At 48.1% G+C, this 11,220-nt stretch overlaps 1 protein-coding gene across 1 annotated transcript in view; it reads left to right on the plus strand.

Annotated features, from left to right (window-relative positions):
• Positions 1-10,780, plus strand: part of EPHX2 (epoxide hydrolase 2) — a 98,262-nt gene extending 87,482 nt beyond the window's left edge. Inside the window, exons 17-19 of the mRNA XM_028725251.2 lie at positions 749-829; positions 2,849-2,907; positions 8,953-10,780. Coding sequence (XP_028581084.2) covers positions 749-829; positions 2,849-2,907; positions 8,953-9,037 — 225 coding nt within the window. The 3' untranslated portion in view covers positions 9,038-10,780. The remainder of the gene's footprint in view (positions 1-748; positions 830-2,848; positions 2,908-8,952) is intronic.
• The last annotated feature ends 440 nt before the right edge of the window (positions 10,781-11,220 follow it).

An 11,220-nucleotide genomic window follows, 5' to 3' on the forward strand; every position in this document is an offset into this window, starting at 1 on the left:
CCCTGAGCCCGGCTAAGGCTGGGGAGGGCGGGATATAAATAAAATTTATTATTATTATTATTATTATTATTATTATTATTATTATTATTATTTTTCCCCCACCCTCTTGCCCTGGAACAAAGCTCCAAAAGGTCACCGTAAACCTCTAGCTGGCCAAATGCAGTAGATCTTCATCGAAAGGTTTATCTCCAGCACAGATTTTGCCAACCTGGTGCCCTTCAGCAGCTGGAGACTTCAGCACAAGTCTTGAGCGAGCGAGTTGGCATGGGCGGCCTTCCATTCAGGAGAGGAAAACGCACATGAAAAACAAGGAGGGAGTTGCTCTCCTAAGTCATTTTCACAGCCAAAATCTGTCTCTTAGATTTCTTGGCCCAAAACCCTCTTGTGTGTTTACTATTTGAGGATAATACTTCTTGCATCTGACAGAGAGGGCCATTCCTGTCCACAAAACCTTATTCCCCACAAAAAAACCTATTAGTCTTTTAAGGCACCACATAACAAAGCCAGAAAGCACAACCACTACTCTGGAATTTCCACCGTATAACCCAAAATATTGGGGTTGCTCGCCTACTGCTGCTGCCTGGGAGACTTTGCATCTCCCAAGAGACACTGTTCCTTGCCTATGGGATTTGGCAGCTGCACACAAGCCAACTCTCTCCCCTGCCCATTTCTGCAACATGTAAAATCATGCCTGGCTAATCACTGCTGCAAACTGACCTCCATTCCCTTTGCATCTTTGAATCTACAGATCAGAGTTCCTGCTTTGATGGTCACTGCAGGGGGGGACACAGTCCTGTCCCCGAAATTGAGCAAAGGCATGGAAGAATGGGTGAGTGACTAGTGCTGTCAACCTCTGCAACCGGTGGGTGATGTTTGCCCGCAGATGCACCGAAGCTGCAGGTTGCTGGAGCCGAGCCGTCCTTCTCAAACATCCTTTCTGTGTTGTGGCCTCCCAGGTTAGATTGCTGTAATGCTCTTTACGTGGGGCTGCCCACGAAAGACAAAAGTCAGCTGCCGATGTTGTTCGAAACTGAGCTCAAATGAAGTCAAAGGCGTTGAACCACACAATGCCCCTTCCTCTTGCCATCTGTAACGGCTTCCAATTCGTTTGATCTTCTGTAGCCCTAAAAGATCTCAGCTAGGGTATATCAGCAGCACTCTGCTCCCATAGGACTCCATAGGCTCACTTCCATGTCTGCCCGCTGATAGAGGCATGGGGGGGGGGGTTGAGCCTTACACTTCTATTGGAGGAACTGGCACTGTGTAGAGGTGTCCCATAATCTGCTTCCCCCATTTGTGAGAAATCAATCTTTCAGTATGGCGACTCCTGCACTTTGGAACTCCCTGCCGATTGATAGCAGGCCGTCACCTTCACTGTGCTCTTCAGCACCTACTAAAAGCATCAAGGAGAACAACAGATACCAGACTTTTAGAAGACTTCTGAAGGCAGCCCTGTTTAGGGAAGCTTTTAATATTTGATGCATTACTGTATTTTAATATTTTGTTGGAAGCCGCCCAGAGTGGCTGGGGAAGCCCAGCCAGATGGGCAGGGTATAAATAAATTATCATTAATTCATTATCATTATCATTATCATTATTATTTGTTCAGACAAGCCTGTCCGGATGCTTAGAAAGTTGGTGTGAGTTTTAATCTGTTTTCAGTTCGTTGTTATTTTAGCTTTCTGAAAGTCCTAGATTGTTGTTCATTTCTCTTAATGATAATTTTATTCCTTTATCTTTTCTCTCTTTTTTGTAAACTGCTTTGAGGTTTTTGTTACAATCGAGTGGTGTGTAAATTTTATGAAATTATGAAATAAGAAAGTAAGTTGCGGGGATAGGTGCTATTTGACCGGCAAGCAAGCGATGAGGCAGCCTGGTAGAGCCTGTCACTGCCCCCTTTCAGGGCAGCTGCTCCAGAGTCAGAACCGTGGCCCTCCTCCCTCGTTCCATCACCCTGCACTGGCTTCCCTGGAGCCATTTCCGTGTTCTTCCTTGGCTTCTTAACCAAGGAGCACTGCACTGCCCTCCCAGCTTCAGATTCCCGCTGTCAACCCCTCTCCACTCGTGATCCCTCACCACGGAGAAGCCGTCCATGGTTTTAACCTTCAAAGCCCTATACGGCCTAGGACCCTCGTACCTACGGGACCGCCTCTCCTGGTATGTCCCACGGAGGACCTTACGGTCTTCAAATAAAAACATCTTGGAGGTCCCGGGCCACAGAGAGGTTAGGCTGGCCTCAAGCAGAGACAGGGCTTTTTCGGCTGTGGCCCCGATCTGGTGGAACGCTCTGTCACCAGAGACTAGGGCCCTGTGGCACTTGACATCTTTCCACAGGGCCTGAAAGACAGAGCTGTTCCACCAGGCCTTTGGCCAAGGCACAGTCTGACCCCCTCCTTTGGTAATCTTCACAGAACTCTCGCCCAATGGTTGCCATCAATTTGATTTTGAACTGATTTTAAAATGAATTGATTTTAGAATGCTGTATTATTTTATTGTTGTTAGCCGCTCTGAGTCCGGCTTCGGCTGGGAAGGGCAAAATACAAATAAAATATTATTATGATTCAGTTACAGATAGGTAGCCGTGTTGGTCTGCCATAGTCAAAACAAAAAAAATTCCTTCCAGTAGCACCTTAAAGACCAACTAAGTTAGTTCTTGGTATGAGCTTTCGTGTGCATGCACACTTCTTCAGATACACGTGTGTATCTGAAGAAGTGTGCATGCACATGAAAGCTCATACCAAGAACTAACTTAGTTGGTCTTTAAGGTGCTACTGGAAGGAATTTTTTTATTATTATGATTATTATCCTATGGCTGGCCTGGGTCGTAACCCGAGTCTTGTCTTTTCAGATTCCACATCTGAGCCGTGGGCACATTGAAGAGTGCGGACACTTCACACAGATGGAGAGGTAAACATGGAGCCCGCTTCCCCTCCTGCGGTTTCCAGCAACTGGCATTCAGAAGCATTTCTGCCTCACAACTATGGAAGCGGAATGTAACCACTGTGTCTAGCAACCATTGGTAGCCTTTTCTTCCTCCGTGAAGTTGCCCAGTCCTCTTGTACAGCCTTCCAAGGTGGTGGCCCTTGCTGCCGCCATTTGAAGAAGGACTTGGTTTTCTCAGTCCCAAATCTCCCAACATTCAGCTTTGTTGGCTGCCCAGGAGTTCTGGCATTAGGAGGGAGGGGAGAGAATATTCCCCTGTATCCACTTTCGGTGGCGGAGTTACGGAGGTGCTGTGCCTCTCAGGTCCCCTTTGGCTCCTTCCCATCAGGGAGAAACCAAAATTGACAGCTGCACGTCCCTATTCTTCCCATCACTGCCCATCACCTTGCCAACAAAGGTCCCTATAGTTAAAGCTCTGGTTTTCCCAGTAGTGATGTATGGAAGTGAGAGCTGGACCATCAAGAAGGCTGATCGCCGAAGATTGGATGCTTTTGAATTCTGGTGCTGGAGGAGACTCTTGAGAGTCCCATGGACTGCAAGAAGATCAAACCTCTCCATTCTGAAGGAAATCAGGCCTGAGTGCTCACTGGAAGGACAGATCCTGAAGCTGAGGCTCCAAGACTTTGGCCACCTCATGAGAAGAGAAGACTCCCTGGAAAAGACCCTGATGTTGGGAAAGATGGAGGGCACAAGGAGAAGGGGACGACAGAGGATGAGATGGTTGGACAGTGTTCTCGAAGAGACCAACATGAGTTTGACCCAACTGCGGGAGGCAGTGGAAGACAGGAGTGCCTGGCGTGCTCTGGTCCAGGGGGTCACGAAGAGGCGGACACAACTAAACAACAACTCCATCCCCTTCCTTGGAAAATGCCCCCAGGCTGGAAGAGGCAGAAACGACTAAACAACAAAAATTCTTCCCAGCAGAGTGACGTGTGCCTGCAGACCTCTAGGCCACTGCAGTGAAGGTGCACTCTAAACCAAGCCCCCACCAGCTCCCCTCACCAAAGTTTCCTTTGCACCAAGTTCTTCCATGTCTCTGTGTGTGTATATGCGCAAGGAGGTGTTTTATTTCTTCCATGAACACCCACCCCGCCTCACCCCCTTCCTGCCCCCATTGTTCATCCGCGACTCATAAACCTCCATCTCATCCAAATGTCGCAGCAGCTGTAAAAAAATAACCCAACTATCAACGCTCTCTAGAAGACCGTTAAATGAGCCGCTGGGTGGAATTGCCTTTCGTCAGAGACATCCCCCCACTGACGGGACAATAAATTCCGGCGCAGGATGAATAAATCGGGGCGGAAAGCGGGGACAGCTCAGCTCTGAGTAAGGGTCAGAGTCGTCTTTCTTTCTTGCCCGCTCCCAACCCCCCACATCAAACTTTACAAGGAGGTATAACATCTTGCCAGTTTAAACGACATGGTGGAATATTCTCCTGGATTTATGGGGCGGGAATTAGAGTGATGGGGGGTGAACACCGTTGTAAAGGGCACATGGTATCTAATCTGCAGGTGGATGCAGCACCTGGGCAGAAAGACCGCTGTGTGCATGTGCAGAGGAGAGAGTATTTCTTCATGCAGCACATGGTTAAACTGTGGAACTCCCTGCCACAGGAAGCAACCTGTTGTTGTTTAGTCATTGAGTCGTGTCCGACTCTTCATGACCCCATGGACCAGGCCCTCCTGTCTTCCACTGCCTCCCGCAGTTTGGGCAAACTCATGCTTGTAGCTTTGAGAACACTGTCCCACCATCTCGTCCTCTGTCGTCCCCTTCTCCTTGTGCCCTCCATCTTTCCCAACATCAGGGTCTTTTCCAGGGAGTCTTCTCTTCTCATGAGGTGGCCAAAGTCTTGGAGCCTCAGCTTCAGGATCTGTCCTTCCAGTGAGCACTCAGGGCTGATTTCCTTCAGAATGAATCATAGAATCATAGAGTTGGAATAGACCACAAGGGCCATCGAGTCCAACCCCCTGCCAAGCAGGAAACACCATCAGAGCACTCCTGATATATGGTTGTCAAGCCTCTGCTTAAAGACCTCCAAATAAGGAGACTCCACCACACTCCTTGGCAGCAAATTCCACTGTCAAACAGCTCTTACTGTCAGGAAGTTCTTCCTAATGTTTAGGTGGAATCTTCTTTCTTGTAGTTTGGATCCATTGCTCCGTGTCCGCTTTTCTGGAGCAGCAGAAAACAACCTTTCTCCCTCCTCTATGTGACATCCTTTTATATATTTGAACATGGCTATCATATCACCCCTTAACCTCCTCTTCTCCAGGCTAAACATGCCCAGCTCCCTTAGCCGTTCCTCATAAGGCATCGTTTCCAGGCCTTTGACCATTTTGGTTGCCCTCCTCTGGACACGTTCCAGTTTGTAAATGAAGAGGTTGGATCTTCTTGCAGTCCATGGGACTCTCAAGAGTCTCCTCCAGCACCAGAATTCAAAAGCATCCATTCTTCAGCGATCAGCCTTCGTTATGGTCCAGCTCTCACTTCCATACATCACTGGGAAGCAACCTAGATGGCTTTGAAAGAGGACTGTGCAAAGAGGAGGAGAGGGCTATCGATGGCTCCTCGCTACAATGGCTGCGCTCTTCCTCCACCATTGGAGGCAGCGATGCTTCTTGGTACCGGTTGCCGGAAACCGGAGAAGCAGAGACTGCTCTTGTGTTCAGATCCTGCTTGCAAGTTTCCCAGGGGAGGAATCTGGGTGGCCACTGAGAACAGGAGGCTGGATTAGGTGGAGCCCTCAGTTGCCCTTCTCTGCAGCCTCCTGCATATGCCAAGCCAGGATGTGTGCCGGCAGTGTGTCAATGCCCCTTGCTTGTCTGGGTTGAAGATGGCAAAGTGTGTGTGTATGTGTGTGTGTGTGTGTGTGGAGTCGTACCTTGGTTCTCAAACACCTTGTGACTCGAACATTTTGGCTCCCAGACACCACAAACCCGGAAGTAAGTGTTCCAGTTTGTGAACTTTTTTCGGAAGCCGAACGGATTTACGGAACTGATTCCTTTCGAGAACCAGGGTACGACTGTATAAACCTCTGGAATGTACCCTGCTGTTCAAATATATGAATCGCATCCATTGCTCCTCTCACTTTGCCCCTGGCCACACGCACTACTGGCGAGTGACTCACAAAAGGGTTGCCCTTGAAGGTAGGCAGCCCTCCGTCGGAAAAGGTTTCCCAACCCTGGTGTGAAGAGTTAGCCTTGCTGGCTAGTCTTAGCCATTCCCTCAATTGCCCAGAGCTGGATTGTGGTACAAGGCTTTTATCCCTGCCTAATGCCTAAGGGACGTGGGTGGCACTGTGGGTTAAACCACAGAGCCTAGGACTTGCCAATCAGAAGGTCGGCGGTTCAAATCCCTGCGACGGGGTGAGCTCCCGTTGTTCGGTCCCTGCTCCTGCCAACCTAGCAGTTTGAAAGCACGTCAAAGTGCAAGTAGATAAATAGGTACCACTCCAGTGGGAAGGTAAACGGCGTTTCCGTGCGCTGCTCTGGTTCGCCAGAAGCGGCTTAGTCATGCTGGCCACATGACCCAGAAGCTGTACATCGGCTCCCTTGGCCAATAAAGCGAAATGAGCACCGCAACCCCCAAGTCGGCCACGACTGGACCTAATGGTCAGGGGTCCCTTTACCTTTACCTTTAATGCCTTTCCCAGGTCACCAGTGCAGGACCTGGAGGGATGCAAAGGGATGAAGCCACTCTTAAGAGTTGCAGGCTGGACGTTCACAAAGGCTGGAGCCATTTGCAGGCACCTGGTTGAAACATTCCCCACATAACTTTGAGTCTACCCACCAAGTACCTGCTGCCCCTGCCCCCTGAACCAAGGGCCCAGTAACTTACCTTAAGATAGAGCAGGGGAATATACAGAGGCAGAGTCTCCGAGCCCCATAGGCTCATCTGCGCCCCCATCCCTGCTGGAGAAGGGACTGGAACTTCCAGGATCTCTGGCAGGCAACCAGAGAGGATGCAGAATGGGCCCCTTTTGCTCCTGTTTCACAGTGAGCTAAGCCAGTGACTTGGTGTGTCATTCAGACTGGGACTCACATTTAAGCTTCCACACCAACGGCGAGATGCAGCTCATAAGGAGAGAGGCTTGTCAGGAGGTCCTGCACACGAGTAGGAGTCCGGCAGAGACACATGCCCAACTGGCATGTTCTCTCCCTCCTGATCAGTATTTCGGGAGATTAAAAAACGTTTTCCAGTCCGAACATCACAGCCTCAAAGGCATCGGCACACTTCAGGACCAGCAGAGTACAGTGGTGCCCCGCAAGACGAATGCCTCGCAAGACGAAAAATTCGCAAGACGAAAGAGTTTTCCGTTTTTTGAGTCGTTCCGCAAGACGAATTTCCCTATGGGCTTGCTTCGCAAGACGAAACGTCTTGCGAGTTCTTGCGAGTTTGTTTCCTTTTTCTTAAAGCCGCTAAGCCGCTAATAGCCGCTAATAGCCGCTAAGCCGTTAATAGCCGCTAAGCCACTAATAGCCACTAATAGCCGCTAAGCCGCTAATAGCCGTGCTTCGCAAGACGAAAAAACCGCAAGACGAAGAGACTCGTGGAACGGATTAATTTCGTCTTGCGAGGCACCACTGTATAGGCAGTCAGCGTTCAGACTCAGTAGCGCAGCATTTTCTCTAAACTATGTTTATTTACATATATACACTCGGAGCATCGTAACTCAGCTCCTCCTTCTTCAGCATCAGACAGCAAAGAGAAAGGACAAAGGACAAAAGTCCTACATCACGGAAACACAGTAATATAAACATCCTGTCTCCGTCACTTCCCACAATGTGGAATGAAAACATACACCATCATGTGATAAAAACAATCCCATGACTGCAACACGGGAAATGAAGGCTAACCAAAAATTCTGCTTCCTGTGGCATGGTAGACCACATGTTGACTTAGCTCTGTAAGGCACAAGGTTAAGGAAGGTGGTAGAGGAGCAAAGTAGCTCTGGGTCCTCTGCAGGGTAGAATAGAGTAGTAGAATTAGCAGGGGCAATCTAGCTCAACCCCCTGCAATACACGAATCACAGCAAAAGAATCCCTGACAGATGGACATCCAACTGCTCTGTAAAAATCTCCAGTTGAAGGATTTCACCACCTTCCGAGGGAGTCCCTTTCACCGTCAAACAGCTCTTGCCACCAGAAAGTTCTTCCTAAGGTTTAGCAGGAATCTCCTTGTCACTTGAAACCATTGGTTTGGGTCCTACCCTCCAGGTCAGGAGAAAGCGAGCTTGCTCCATCTTCCAGTTGAGCAGGAACCGAGCAACAGGAGCTCACCCTGTCGCGGGGATTCGAACCGCCGACCTTCTGATCGGCAAGCCCTAGGCTCTGGGGTTTAACCCACAGTGCCACCTGCGCCCCTAGAAACTACCTTACACTGCGTTTAAAACCAAAATCGTATTTCAATAGAAACTGTTTCTCAGGCGGAGTTTCTCAGGCGGCTAGTCCTAGTCTTCCGGGTCATGTGGCCAGCATGACTAAGCCACTTCTGGCGAACCAGAGCAGCGCATGGAAACGCCGTTTACCTTCCCACCAGAGTGGTACCTATTTATCTACTTGCACTTCATGCTTTTGAACTGCTGGGTTGGCAGGGACCCCCTTCAGATATTTGAAGACAGTTCTAACATCTCCTTTCTCCGTCTTCTCCATGTTTTATGCGATCCCTGTAAAGCCACAGTTTACTGTGTCATGCAAACCTGGCCACTGTCACTGTGGTTTGCAAAAGGGCAGATCTAGTGTGCTCATGGCGAAAGTGAGATGTGGCCCAGCTCCGTTGCAGCTCCTGTTCCCAGGGAACGCACCAGAACAGCTCCCTTCCACCTTGTGCATTGTCTGCATGTTCTTTCCCGGGTCATGCTCCACCACACATGAAAAGGAGCATGGAAAAGCTGTGCCGCATGAAAAAAAATTGCAGAATGTGGCTTGGCAGCAGTTTAGTTTCTGTGGGCACTGGGTTGAGGTCTTTGTTTTTCATACCTGCCTTGCCAATGACGCGTTTTCCTCTTAGGCCTGCGGCTTTGAACAAGATCCTCATCGAGTGGTTGCAGGGCGTTCACAAGGATGTGCCACTGCAGTCGATGGCCAAGCTCTAAGCAGGACCCGGGCAGCAAACCTGGCTCAAGCGCTGGCGGTTGGCTTTGGGAAGAAGCCATTGCGGATGTGCTCTGAAGGGCTGTGGGTGCTTTCGGAAACAAAATGGATTTTCACGTTGGTGGTGTGGAAAAAAATGTGTTACAGTGGTGCCTTGGTTTTCGAACGTCTCCATTGCCAAACGTTTCGGTTTTCAAATGCCATAAACCCAGAAGTAAATGCTTCGGTTTTCAAACACTTTTTGGAAGTCAAACATGTCACGTGGCTTCCGTATTGAATTTTCTGTATTGAGATTTCCGTTCTGAGGCTTCCATATTGAGATTTCTGTTTTTGAATGTTTCGGAACTCAAACGGTCTTCCGGAACGGATTACGTTCGAAAACCGAGGTACCGCTGTATAATGTAATTCGTTCTTAACAACAGAAAATGGACCAACAATCATGTTTTAATAGCACAAAGCCCAAAACACCAGAAATAGCCCCTTCCCCACAAGTTCTCAGCTCATATTGATTCTGCTGAAAGTTCGTAAGTGAGAGAATAATTATATTTTTAAGAAAACTGTCCAAGATAATTCACCTGGCTTAAGAGTTTCGGGTCCAACACACCATGGTTTATTGGACTGAGAATAAGCACTTCCTCCTTCTCCTCCTTGAATCAAAGAATTGTAGATTTGGAAGAGACCCAAAGAACCATCTAGTCCAATCCAGGCACCTACCTGAAAAGGAGGCCTGCTAGTTTGTTGAAGTACAGTTTCCCAAGGACATGCAAGTCAGGAGCTTATGGTTCTTAAGCATGTCCTACAAAAAGGGGGGGAGGGGGTCAAACCACAATCAAACCACGGCTTGCAATCTGGGTCAGTTGGCAGCACTTAAACCACTGTTTACAGGTTCCAGTATCAGAGGGAAACCGGCTTAACAAACCCAAGATGGTGATTGTTGTAGTGCAGCAACATTTGCAAGGCCACAAATTCTCCACCCCTCCTGTAAGATTTTGAAGATTTGGTTGCAATTGTGTAAGCCCAGAATAATAATAATAATAATAATAATAATAATAATAATAATAATAATAATAATTTATTTGTACCCCGCCCATCTGGCTGGGTTTCCCCAGCCACTCTGGGCGGCTTCCACAAAGACCAAAAATACACTAATATGTCATACATTAAAAACTTCCCTGAAACCCCCAGAGCCAGAGAATCTGTTCACGAAGATTTCCACCAAGTGAGGGTGAGGTTTCTGTGCCCCGCATCTGTGCCCCTTGACCTTAACTAGGAAAATCAGGACAAATCGTGGAGACTAGAGGAGAGTATTATGCAAATTCTGGGCTCAGAAGTTGGCGTCAGGATTCTAACACAGAGCTGTGCCTAACTGGAGGTCCCAGGAACTGAGTCTTGGGCCTTCCATGTTCCATGAAAAACATGTGCCTTACTGCTGAACAAAGAAACCCAGCCCTGCCTTATGCTTCTGCTGTTTCAGATTGCGTTAGGAATCTCTTTACTGGGGATGGTGAATTATTGGCTTACGTTGATTAGAGGAAAGGTCTTCCTCTCTTCTGCTTTTATTGCTGCAAGAACTACTTGTAGAAAATCAGTAACTGGAATAAAAAAAGAAGTTTACAAACTGTGTTTCTTTTTAAAAAATTATTTTAGTACAATTTTCATTATTACCATTTCCAAAAATCACATTCACGTTCAAATGTACATTTCCACCGTTAATATCTTTCTTTTAATAAAAACATTCAACAACTTCCCTTCTTCCTTTAATTTCTCCACCATCCCTGCATATTTATACATATCCATTTAAATAACTTTCTCGCCTTGTTCTTCAGGTTACAGACTCCGCTAACCCAGAAATAGTACCTTGGGTTAAGAATTTTGCTTCAGGGTGAGAACAGAAATCACACGGCTGCAGCGCAGCAGCAGCAGGAGGCCCCATTAGCTAAAGTGGTGCTTCAGGTTAAGAACAATTTCAGGTTAAGAATGGACCTCCGGAACGAATTAAGTCCTTAACCCGAGGTACCACTGTAGAAGTCAAAGAAGAAACTGAGCCAGAATCGACATACTCCTGAGCCTTCCGAGTTGGCGATTCCGGCCCCAGTTTTGCATTTTGCAAGCCAGCCTCCTGTCTGAGTTAGATGGGGACAGGCAGGGCATGAGGCCTGCCCCACAATTTCACACGGCAATTAAA

Source organism: Podarcis muralis, chromosome 3 (genome assembly GCF_964188315.1).
Source record: "Podarcis muralis chromosome 3, rPodMur119.hap1.1, whole genome shotgun sequence".
Classification (NCBI taxonomy): domain Eukaryota; kingdom Metazoa; phylum Chordata; class Lepidosauria; order Squamata; family Lacertidae; genus Podarcis; species Podarcis muralis.